Below are 12,326 nucleotides of genomic sequence, written 5' to 3' on the forward strand. Positions count from 1 at the left end.
AGCTGAAGCTAGCCATGGATCGTAGTTCTCGCCGAAAGGTCTGGCAAATATATGTATGTATATATGGTAAATCTCTCCTGAGTCGCATATTAGCTTTGGAATAAAAGACACTTTCTTTCTTATTTTCAGCTGGGGATGTCTGCGAAACTTCTATGTGAGATCTTGGCAGATCAAAAGACAGAAACGAGTTTAGATTTTAGCGTATCAATCTAAACAAGTAAGAGGTTCTAGTCGGGAGCTCCCGACTAGGGGATACCCTGAACCCTCTTCTTCCAACATCAAATGCATATATATATTCTATTTTAGAAGCTATTTGTCAATTTTGGTGACTCTAGCTCTTATTATTTGCCAAAATTGCCCAAAATACAGGATATCGATATCAATTTTTATCGATTGCTTGGAAACGGAGTTTCGATTATCGGAAACAAACTCGATCTGCGCGGGAACTAAGAACACCTACATCTAAAATTTCAAGTCTCTTAAAGGTTATAGGTTCTGAGATCCTTGCGTTCATACATACGGACGGACGGACGGACAGACAGACGGACATGGCTAGATCGACTCGGCTATTGATACTGATCAAGAATATATATACTTTATAGGGTCGGAAATGCTTCCTTCTGCCTATTACATACATTTGGATTTTGCACAAATACAATATACCCTTATAGCCATTTTTAATGGGTTCAGGGTATAATTAATAGTAAATATTGGTAGTAAAATCACGAATAAGATTTATTTATTGGTTTGAAAAAGATTCTTTGAAACAAATAGTTTACTTAACATGTACAGAATGCAGCTAGAGTAATTGCAAAGGCAGCTCTGGCTAGGTTTAAGGTATCTGCTAGTCGGGCACATCCGATCAGAAAGCTATTACCTAATAATTACTATGTTAACGAAGCGAGATTCATACTTTCCCTCTCCAACTCCCATTTGATCGACGATTTAGAATCCGGAAACAATGTTGTTTTTTATAATTGGTCACTAGCTCAATGCATATGTAATATTTGTTGATTTAATTTACCTTGTTTTTGCATATTAATACCGAGTGGAAATTTGCGCTTAAATGCGAGCTGCTTGCAGTTGCAATCTTAGTGCAGTGCCAGATACAGACGCTGCAAGATCGGCGACATCATGTTTGCAAATCTGTTTTGCTTGGTAAGTTCGCGATTTTATAAGCTCTACATTTCTAAGCTCTATTTTCATATAGCTGCTGCTCGTTGTCTTTGCCAACGCGGCGCCGTCGGGGAAGATAACAGGCCGTATTGAAGGAGGTACCTTTAGTCTGACGCCTCTTGATGACGACAAATACTTACTAAAGTAAAGTGCACTACTAAGATTTATTTATATTTTGCACACTAATAATTTAATGATTGGCATATAGAACTACCCGGGAGGGCACTGTGAAAGAAGAGATCGTGACACAGACGAATCGTGATGTGTTTCGAGTGAGGTGCTACACCGTCGAGTCAATTCCGTACGGAAGTTTTATTATTACCTATGATCAATCTCTCAAGGTGTATAATGCAAGTTTTTATTGTGAAAAGACAGAGTTTCCATCTGGACGGGGTGGTGGTACTCTAAGCGGAGGTTGTTTAAAATGTACCACAGGTTAAAACAATTTACAAGTTTGAAAGCATCTCAAAAATTGTGCTCATACATATTCAGATTAGTTTTATGAATTGTTGTTGCCTTTATTTTAATATGAAACACACAAGAAGGTAGTTTAAAATTTGTATAAGAATTTTATATAGAATCTTACTGTTGATAATAGCTTTGTCTGAAGTATAAAAGCGATTATTAGATAATATTTACAGTTCGACTCTGTTTGGTTTGAAATTTTAAATAAAAATGTTACAATTTTAACAGGTATTAAACCGTGTTTTTTATAACCGGAATAATTCAAAAATCGATATCTTTCCCCGTTTCCAAGAAATCGATATCGAAATCCTAATTTTTGAGTAATAGCACTAACCATACACTAACCATTAGTGGTAACAGCCTCTGTCCACTGGTTTAAGAAATGTCACATTTTCAAATTTCACATATTGGTGTTCCACCGGTTGTCGATAACATGTGAGTGGCAAAAGTACCGCTTCTTTAAATAAACCGCTGATCGAGTTGCATTAATTTACATAAGCTCCGCAATCTTTTTCTTCCAAAAGTCAAAAATTGCGCTTTCGAAGTAAGGGCTCCATTGTAGGTACTCTTTTAGACATTTTGCCATGTTTAAATTCAAAAAACAGTGGGATTATTCTAATTTTAAATTTCTTATTTAAAGTTGCCGCTTCACTTAGTTTATATATCAGCTGATACTATCACATTTTTCACAACATCGATAGAAATCTCGATTAATCATGGCAAAAAACAAGAAGTGTTCGGGGCGAATGAAATGTATTTTGTTATGGGAAAACGTACAGGCCGCATTTTACACATTTTGCAAAAATGTGACATTTTCAGAAATGTGTAAGAAATGTGTTCAGTGGACAGAGGCTATTCATCTCGTAAGTTATCAGAGCTTAAGCCACAAAAATTGATATATAGCTCAAATAGGTTAAATAGCATATGTGTATATATGTAATATCTTTTATCTTGTAGATATAGCCAATCCGCGCTATAAATCAAATAAATAAGCCAATTGGAACTAACCACCAATTTAGGCCACAATTTTAATGTAATGTAAACACAAGTGCCCAAATCGCGAGAATTTCTCTACACATGTACACACACACAAATTCATGCGCGTCTTTATTAAGTTCTATTTACAGCATTGCAATTCTATTTCTATTTTAATTAGTGATTTTTTCATTAATAATTAAGTGTCGGACTGGCTGTCGAGTTGAGGCGGTGGCAAGTAGTGCGGTCTTTTACGGGTGCGGCTCTTATTGAGGGACATTTTTTTCTTTTTATTTTTATATATTATTATTTTTGATTCTTAAGCAAATGAGCGCATTTGGTGTTGCTAGAAGAGGGTCGAGCGTATACCCTAGTCGAGAACACCCAACTAGAGCCTTTCACTTTCTGTAGATGTACAGAATGCAGCTAGATTTAGGGTAGCTGCTAGTCGGATGCGGCCGACCAGAGCGCTGTTACTTAATGATTATAGCGAAATTTTTCTTTTAATGCATATGTAATGTTTGTTAATTTAATTAACCTTGTTTTGCGTATTAACACGGAGTGAAAATTTGCGCTTAAATACGAGCTGCTTGCAGTTGCAAACTTAGTGCAGTGCCAGATTCAAGCACTGCAAATGGGCGACATTATGTTTGCAAATCTGTATTGCTTGGTAAGTTCTTGATTTTATAAGCTCTTCATTTCTAAGCTCTATTTTCATATAGCTGCTGCTCGTTGTCTTTGCCAACGCGGCGCCGTCGGAAAAGATAACTGGTCTTATTGAAGGAGGCACCTTTAGTTTGATGCCTCTTGTTGGCGACAAATTCTTATTGAGGTAAAGTAATTTTTTAATAGTTATTTATGTTTAACGCAAAACTAATTAACTGATTGGCATATAGAACCATCCGGGATGGCGCTGTGAAAGGAGAGATCGTGACACAGATCAATCCTGAAGAGTTTCGAGTGAGGTGCTCCACCGTCAAGTCAATTCCGTACGGACGTTTTGTTATTACCTATGATCAGACTCTCAAGGTGTATAATGCAAGCTTTAATTGTGAAAAGTCAGAGCTTCCATCTGGGCGCGGTGGTACTCTAAGCGGAGGTTGTTTAAAATGTACTACAGGTTAAACGAAATGAAGCTTACCAAAGATTATGCCCAATATAAAAGTAAAAATGTTTTAATAATATTTTCAATTTTTCCGTTAATAAAGAACGCCCGTTTGTGCTTGAAAATTTCTGCAACCGTTTTACTCAAAGTTTTATTCACTTGTGTAAAACATACTGTTGTCTTAAATGCTGATCAATGTATTCTCAAGAAAATCGTTGGGCTTTTATTGCATTCCACTGTGCGACTTGGGCCTGGGCCAGTTCTCGACAGGAACAATCTCTTTGGCCAGGCGGCATCACGCTGCGTTCAATTAAAACGCATTTAAGCGAGAATATGGACGGGTGGGCTGCTGCTAGAGGCTCAACCCCAAAACTTTGAGCGTCCTTTTAATTTAAAGGTATTTAAGGCGATCCATCATATCGTATCAGTGGGCCAGAGACATGAGCGGATGCCGGTGCCATAGCTCTGGTCGTGGTCGTAGTCGTCGCCGTGGCCGAGACGCGCACGGTTGCAACTTGATATGAGCGCAGCAATCTGTTATGCAATCGCGCAAAACGAACGCCCGCCCGTTCGTCCGTCCGTCACCCCGTGGCGCATTATATTGGCCTGTCACAAGGGAGCAATTCGATGTCTCTGGTGTTGCCGCTGCATCTCGACGAGACGACGCGACTCGGGCGGACGCATTAGTGGCGGGTCGGTGGCTGACAGCACTTGCGTTTGACTTCCAACACTTTGGGCAATTGTTTAGCCCCGAGTGCAGGAACAGAAGGCGGAACAAACGCCGGAACATAAAAATGCCAAAAAGGAAACAGAGCAACAACCAAAAAAAAAGGGATGTTCAGAGCAGGAGCAGGAGCAGGAACAGGAGCAGGAACAGGGGCGGGCGCAGGGTATGAGCCGTTGAGCCGTTGAGCGTTGACAAAAGGCCTTGCCGTTTCATTTAGCAGCCATGCAGCTAACCCAACCCCACCCCCCCCTAGCACTCCCACTCCCACCCAGCGAGCATTGCACCCCTCTGCTGTAGAGTCTCTCTCTATCTTTCTCTCTATCGCTGTCTCGGTCTGTCGCGCTGTGTTGTCGCTGTTTCCCTGGTTGTCGCCTTTCTCGCGGTCTTAAAACGATGATTAGGTTGTTATTTTAATTTGCCCATTGATATATCCTCGTCGTTGTTGTTCTGGCCTGACTTTGCCTTTGTCACAGGGTGGCTGGTGGCAGTTCAGATTGTTTGTTGCTGTTGCTGTTGTTGCTGCGCTTTGTCTTTCCAAGCGGGGTAGCATTGTCAGCGTATTTAGCAGTCACGCCGTAACCAAAAACGACGAGACGCACAGCTCAACTCGTCTTGGACTCAACTACGCGTAACGTGTCCGCAATTTGTCATCGATTTTGTATTGCAGCGTTTTGGGCGTATCGAGGGGTTGCTCGGAGTTTGGGTCTGGCAGGGAGTTTGGGTTTGGGTTTTGTGCTGCTCTGCAATGATGCGCAAATGTTTAAATTATACTAATTAATAAATTGACTTCTAATGCAAACATTTCGCACAAATGTCGAAATAATTTCGATCGACTAGGTTTGAACCGGCGACCTTGGGCCCTACTCATGCCAGCAGCTACTCAAGTAGCAAAACTTTGACAGTTTATGGTATTTTCATCACAAAAACAACAGCAACAAGCTGCGTAGCTTATTTAAATTTATTTTAATGAAGCTACAAGAAATGTGGCGACTCTCAAATTGTGGAAAGGAGGGGAGGGGCTCTGGTTGGGGGGTTGGAGGCCACGCACGCGGAAATTTCATGCCCGAACGAATTAAGCTCAGAAAGGCACGAAAGGGTTGCGAGGACACGTGAAAAGGATTGTCTGCCTGCCTGGCAGGCAGGCAGGCAGGACGACGGTGTTAATGCGCTCGCAGACAAGTGCTGCCTAGAGCTTTCTTAGTGCCACGCATTTTATGCCGTGAAAGGAGTAAATTAAATGATTAATACGCTTCGACTGTTTCCGCGTTGTGCGGCTAACGTTTAATTATCCATTTCTGGCAGAGCCGTGTCCTGGTTGGGCATTGACATTCGTTACGGTTTTACGCTTATCAGCCAACTGTCAACGCTCCGCTCGTGGCTCATTAGGCGCACTAACGAGTGGTAAGGGGGGTAGGCGGTCTGGCGGAGGCATCAGCGAATAGTGGGAATAGTAAGAAAAACATTCTCTATACCTATACATGTCTCTCTGTCTCTCTCTCTCCCTCCTCTCTCTATCACCAAGTCTCTCTCTCTTCCTTGCAAAACAAACAGCAACATTTTTTGCTTGTCAAACTGTGCAAATCAAGAGCCGTTCTGTGCGCAGGATAACAGCAGTGTGTGTGTGTGTATGTGTGTGTGCGGTCAGGAAGTGACCATGGACATGACCATCGAGTTGGGTGTGTGAATGTGCCGTGTGTATGAGTGTGTGTGTCCAATGTAAACTCCATGGTTAAATACAAACACACAATACAAATAGAAAGCTGGAACCAAATATGTTCATCGAATGGATTCAGTGTGTTTTATATGAATAAGAAGAATATATTTTCATTGGACACGGATAAGAAACATAGAAATCTCTGAATTTGTTCTTTGATCAGAAGTCCAAGGAAATAACAATAAAATGAAAACCTTTTAAAAGAAATTCAAAGCTTAACTAAATAAAAATAAATAAAATAAAGGAAAAAGCCAATAACTTAATAAACGTAAGTTCCTGCTAAGAAATTTATTTAATTTGAATTTAAATTAATGTTTTTATAAGAAATATTATAAATTAAACAATAAATAAATAAATAAAATCAAACAATTGCTTTAATTGAAACTTAAAGAAATATTTTAATATTATTTCTACATACTTCCTAAAAGCCTAGTTTATGAGTTTTCAATAAAGCTGGTATTATTATTAAGGAGCGAACTGTGGCAAAGAACTAGTTCCAAGCAAGCGCACTGCTGCACGTGCCGCACAACGCCGGGCAGTTAAGCAACACACACAGATTCCACAGAAAACACAACAAACTAAATGACGAGAAAAAAATAGTAGCTGAAAACTCGAGCGAAACCAAGCAAAACAAATACACAAAATATAAGTGAGTAGTGTGCGTGGTGTGTGTGTGTGTGTGTGTGGGAGGGCGGTGGCGAGCGGGGCTGTCAATGCCGGATGCTGCCAGTGCCCTTGCCACAATGACAACAACAATAACAACAACAAGGACAACGCCAACGAAAGCGATCCTCATTTGTATTCCAGACGCGCGCTGCGATGTGAGCGCCGCTCCGAATGCTAACAAGAATCCTCGGCACAGGCTCAGTCAGCGAGCTGATGATGAAAGTGGGTGTGTGTGGGTGTGGGTGTGTGTGTATATTTGTGTGGGTCGATATAGAGGAAGCGCCGAATGTTAAAGTCCCACGACTTAAAGCGGCACCTAAACCGAAAAAAGGAAGTCAACAGCAGCGAACTAATTGAAAATAGGCAGGAGCAAAGCCATTTTTCTTAAGGACTCGCACTAGCCGCATTTCTGTTTTTGGCAGTTTGAATAACAGCCATTTTGTGCTGTGCAAAGGTTCTTACGGCGGCTGCGCAGAACATTTTCGCAAAGATGTCCAAAAGCGTTAAGATCTTAAGTGGCCCAAATTGTTAACCGGGCCAGAACAACAATAATCAGCTGATTCTCACACACACAGCACCAATACACACACACACACACACACACCGACAGACAGACACACGCACATGGCCAGGACCTTCGTCTAGCGGAACTCGTTGCTCGTAATTCAAATGCAAAACTCGTGCGAAATTTTGTTGCCTTGTTGTCCTTGCTGCATCCTTTCGATGACGTCATCGCAGACTGAAGCAGCGAGCAGTCGGCAACTTTTGTTGTCGATTTGTAATTCAAAATTTGTTTTCGAATACATTTTCCACTTCGACATTCACACGAGCGCGCTTCCAGAATTTCAAATTTGTTTATTTTTAGCCCGCTCGCTCTCTGTCTCTCACTTCCCCCTCCCTCCCCTCCCCCGCCGCTCACTCTGTCCTTCTCTTTTTGGCTCTCCATGTTGCTGTCTTTGTCACGCTGCTTTGCTTTCACGTTGACTTTTCATTTTTATGCATGCAGCAGCCGTTAAAATTCAACAGTTTGCAAATATAAAAAAATTCGCAAAAAAAAACATAAAAACAGCTCGATACACAAATATATATGTATATATATGCATATGGGAGGCTGCAGCTGAGTGTCCATATGTGTGTATATGTATGTGTGTGCGTTTGTGTGTGTGTGTGCGTGCGTAGAAGGGCAAGGTTACGCGCACGCGACGCCTGCGACTCATAAACTAATTTATGATTATTGCACGAGAGCTGATTTTTTATGCCCTCAGCGTATCTCACAATAACCCCCCTCCCCCCGACCACACACATACATACTCTCACACTCACACACACACACATATACACGCATGTATATAGAGCAAGTGTCATCCCGTTGCGCTCCACTTTCCATTTCACTCACAGACACATCACATCTCTTCCAGACATCGCCTGCCGCCTCCTTCGTTGAGGTAGATCACGAAAAAGTTTTTATTACAGAAATTTTACTTTTCTTTCCTCTTTTTTTTTTTTGACTCATTTGTTACTTTTTTTCTTTGCACACAGCCACACACACACACACACACACAGGCGCACAGCATTTGTGCTTTTGTTTATTGTGCGATTTTATGAGCCGGCCATAATTTGTTGTTAATATCGGAAGAGTAAGACGCAGTCTGGCTCCTGACTGCTGGCTGCTGGCACCGCATTCGAAGGAGGCTCGTCTCTGGCTCATCAGTGATGCAGACGAGCATGTGACCCACTGATATTGAAAGTTTTTATGCACTTGGCGCACACACACACACACACACACACAAACACACACACACACACTTGGCGCCGAGGAGCACAGCAAATGCAAGAGCTTTTGCTCTTGACCTTAGGCAATTTGCATGAAATGCTCATAGCAGAGAATGTGAGAGAGTGAGAGAGAGGGAGAGAGAGAGAAAGGGTTGTATGGGAGGGAGAATCGCATCCCATTGGCATAATGATGAGCTGGCCTGAGGAAATTGAACGGTTATATTATAGTACAGGGTCAATAGGTCCTACAAAGGGAAGAGAAAGCAGAGACAGCTTAAACAAAAGTTCAGCTTGGTCTTGAACTGAATAAACAAATAATTAACTTTTTTAAATCAATAAGAAAGTATTAATATATATAAATAAATATTAATATATGTATATAAATAAATTTTATAATTTTATTTTATAGCCAAAATTCTGGGCAAATCCGATTCTGGGCAAATCATATGAAATATATAGGAAAAACAGAAAGGAGAGAGTTTCCTGCCCAATCTCAACTGAAGCTTTGCAGCCTAAAAGTTAAAGCTCGTTCTTATTTATCTGCACAAATGTATCTTTTATGCGGCTCTGCTGTTAGTCTGCGATAGTACTAAGCCTGCTGGAAATTTTCATGGCACTTATCGTGCGCTGGAAAATCAACGCGTTGCAATCGCAAAACTTAACAAATTTCCTGACAAACCGTCGCATAAGTTTGTCGCGACTAACCGCTGCTGCCACATCGATCATAATTTTCAACTGGCTGTGATTTGTACCAAGTCCTTGAACAATGTTCCCGAGAGAGAACGAGAGAGAGACAGAGAGATAGAGAGAGACACTTGGCAGCGCAGCAGCAAAGCGGAAAATGTTAAAATAACGCGCTAACTTGGTTACCAAGTTTGCGCATTTTTCACTCGACTCGCTGCCAGCTTCCCAGTTGCCGGCCTGGCCTGCTCTCTGCCGGCAGTTTTTCTTTGCCGCCTTCTTTTGTGCAATGTGGGCAAAAGTTTGGCGATGCCGCTGCCAGAGCGTTTATGCAAATGAGGTGCAAACGCATGCACACAGAAACAGCAACAGAACCAGAGCCAGGGCCAAGGGAATTGCGGGGGCAACAGACAGGCAGAGCGTCGGGCAGACAAACATGGCGGGAGACGCCCTCGGGCAGGGACAGTTAGACAAACAGGCAGACATTATCCTGTGTCGCTGCTCCGCATAACTTTCACTGACATAGACGGAAACGGAGCCGGAGTCGGCGAGGGAGACGGGCACGGAGTCGGATTCGGAGACGGAGCGATGCAGACTGTAACTGTTTCGATGACGACAATGTGTGTGATTTGTGCGCCATTTTGAAGAGCTGCAACCAGAAAGAAGCAACAGCAGCAGCAAGAAGCGTGGATAAAGAAGAAGTCAAAACAATCGCTCAAGCGAGTTGAATACGTCAAGAACTGGGCTAGAAATGCCGCTTCAAGGTGGAAATCGAGTTTTTGTGATAATAATTTATATGGAAATCAATAAAAGTAGTTTGGAATTAAATAAGTTAAGTTTTTATATCGATGCTAAATGATATTATTAAAGTATCAATTAATTAAACTCCTATATTGAAAAACAATATAAATGTTTAATTCATAAACTTTTTGCTGCTCTCTTTTGTTTTCATATTCATAAACCTTTAAATACAATATGAATTTCTTTTAAATATATAAGTATTGTTATAATAATGAATTAATAGCAAATAGAAGTAAACAATTTGTTGTCTTTTGACCATTTTTTTATTAATAATTGATTATTAAGTTTTCTTTTCTTTTCTCGTTCAGCTGAAATAGAATTATTCGGACTCTCATCCTTCAGGAAAGTAAACGGAGCATATACCGAAATATTTATATAACAACGTTAATAATAATAATAAAAAAACGTGATATTAATAATAATAATAATAATAATAATAATAACAATAATAATAAAATTAATAATAATAATAATAATAATAATAATAATAATAAATAAACAAATAATGACAAAACGTTGCCGAATTTGTTATCCGAAATATCAAATAATCATTAAATATTTCTTGCAAAAATATTCCTTGAATTTGTTTATCGATTTTTTTCTAATAGAATGCGCCCAAATTTCGCACACCTACGGCCAAACCAGTTTTATCACTCTCTCTCTCTCTCTCTCTCTCTCTATCTCTTTCTCTTTCTTTCTCTTTCTCTCACTCACGCTTTCTCAGTGTCCCTCTTTGTCTTCTTATAAAATCTATGTAGCTATGTTACTTTATGGCAACATTTCAATCTGCAGCTACTCAAACATCAGCCAGTCGTGCCCCTCAGCTACTTTACCCCCCGCCCACCTAGACAACTAGCTCCTAGAGCTGTGTGTATCCAATTTATGTCTGACTGCATTCTGTCTCTCTCCCATTCTCTCTCTCTCGCTCTTACTCTCTCTTATATCAATTCATCATAAAATGAGATTTATGACAAAAACAAAGGCCTTATCGCAGACAGTATTTATGTAGACAGGTTGCAACTAGCACCGGACTCGCCCCCCCCCCCTCCCCCTTCACGCCGACTACCAACGCCTGATAGACAGACACGCCATTTGAAATGACAACACACACATACACACACACTCACACGAGCCGATTGGGTGTTGAGTAAAGACTTTAAAGCGGCCACAAATCGATAAGCTACAAATTTGAATTTGCAATTTAAAGTAAGTCGTCGGGCATTTTGGGCAATATCAAGTATACGCCGTGTGTGTCGCTTGTTTTTCAATCAATGCCGCAGATTCCCGTACATTTGCCAAATAAGCTTTAATTAAGAAAATGGTACAAGGAGCCAAAAAAAACCACATATATATATACCTATAATATAAAGCTGAGCTAAGTTCAGGTTGAGCCCAGGGTGTGAGGGGGGTGAAATGTTTTAAGGGCACATTGGGGGGGAAACGCATTTTGTTGTTGCTACACCTCAATGCCAACTAGCAATTATTTATTATTTGGCGTTGCTTTGTTTCGCAGGCCAAACGTGCACAGCTCCCCAATGGGCAGCCCACACACACAAACACACACACACACACACCGGAAGCAAAAAAACGGCAATGCGAGCAATACGCATGCGTCTATTTCCTGTTGCTGTGGCAACCCCCACACAGACACGCACGCACACACACACACACACACACACAGACACGCACACACACAAGCGCGCAGCATTTGAATATTCACGCATACAATAAACTCAAATACTATAAAAGAAGGTGGACGGTTTGGGACACCTTGCCATGCAAATAAGCGACATTCCCCCGATGGGAGCTTGGGCCCCCCTCCGCCCCTCCGCCCGACCACCCGACTGCGTCCTGCTGCGGCACTGCTTTCAGCTTGTGTGTTGTTTGTTATTTGTCGCTCCCAATGTGCGTTGGTATGCGTGCGTATGTGCGTCCTTTCAACCCCCAGCAAATGCGGCACGTTCGTCTGCCTGTCATGTACTCAACACCCCCAAGCCGCCCCTGTCGGTATTTCCAGTTGGGCAAGGAAAATTGGGAGCAAACTTCTGCGGCAGTCTATGTTGCCATTTTGTGTGTGTGTGTGTGTGTGCGTATGTGTGTGCGTGTTTGTTGTGGACACTGTCGCCAAATAGAAAAACCCTGTGCGTATGCGTATGTGCACACACACACGCACATATCCGTGTATATATATGCACACAACTATGTAAAATCTTGTAGATGGCAATCATTTTAGCATTTATTTA

The 12,326-nt window shown here is 41.4% G+C and overlaps 2 protein-coding genes across 2 annotated transcripts; both read left to right on the forward strand.

The window, feature by feature from the left end:
• Positions 1-1,058: 1,058 nt before the first annotated feature.
• On the forward strand, positions 1,059-1,622 carry LOC115771096. Its single transcript, XM_030716654.1, has 3 exons — positions 1,059-1,158; positions 1,211-1,320; positions 1,385-1,622. The coding sequence occupies exons 1-3, from the start codon at positions 1,135-1,137 to the stop codon at positions 1,614-1,616; spliced, it is 366 nt and encodes a 121-aa protein (XP_030572514.1). The 5' UTR covers positions 1,059-1,134; the 3' UTR covers positions 1,617-1,622.
• A 1,566-nt stretch (positions 1,623-3,188) lies between these two features.
• Positions 3,189-3,800, forward strand: LOC115771095. Its single transcript, XM_030716653.1, has 3 exons — positions 3,189-3,286; positions 3,339-3,448; positions 3,513-3,800. Exons 1-3 carry the CDS (start codon positions 3,251-3,253, stop codon positions 3,739-3,741), a joined length of 375 nt encoding a protein of 124 aa, XP_030572513.1. The 5' UTR covers positions 3,189-3,250; the 3' UTR covers positions 3,742-3,800.
• The last annotated feature ends 8,526 nt before the right edge of the window (positions 3,801-12,326 follow it).

The sequence above is a fragment of the Drosophila novamexicana genome, unplaced genomic scaffold, assembly GCF_003285875.2.
Source record: "Drosophila novamexicana strain 15010-1031.04,08,12 unplaced genomic scaffold, DnovRS2.1 tig00000024-arrow-pilon, whole genome shotgun sequence".
Classification (NCBI taxonomy): Eukaryota; Metazoa; Arthropoda; class Insecta; order Diptera; family Drosophilidae; genus Drosophila; species Drosophila novamexicana.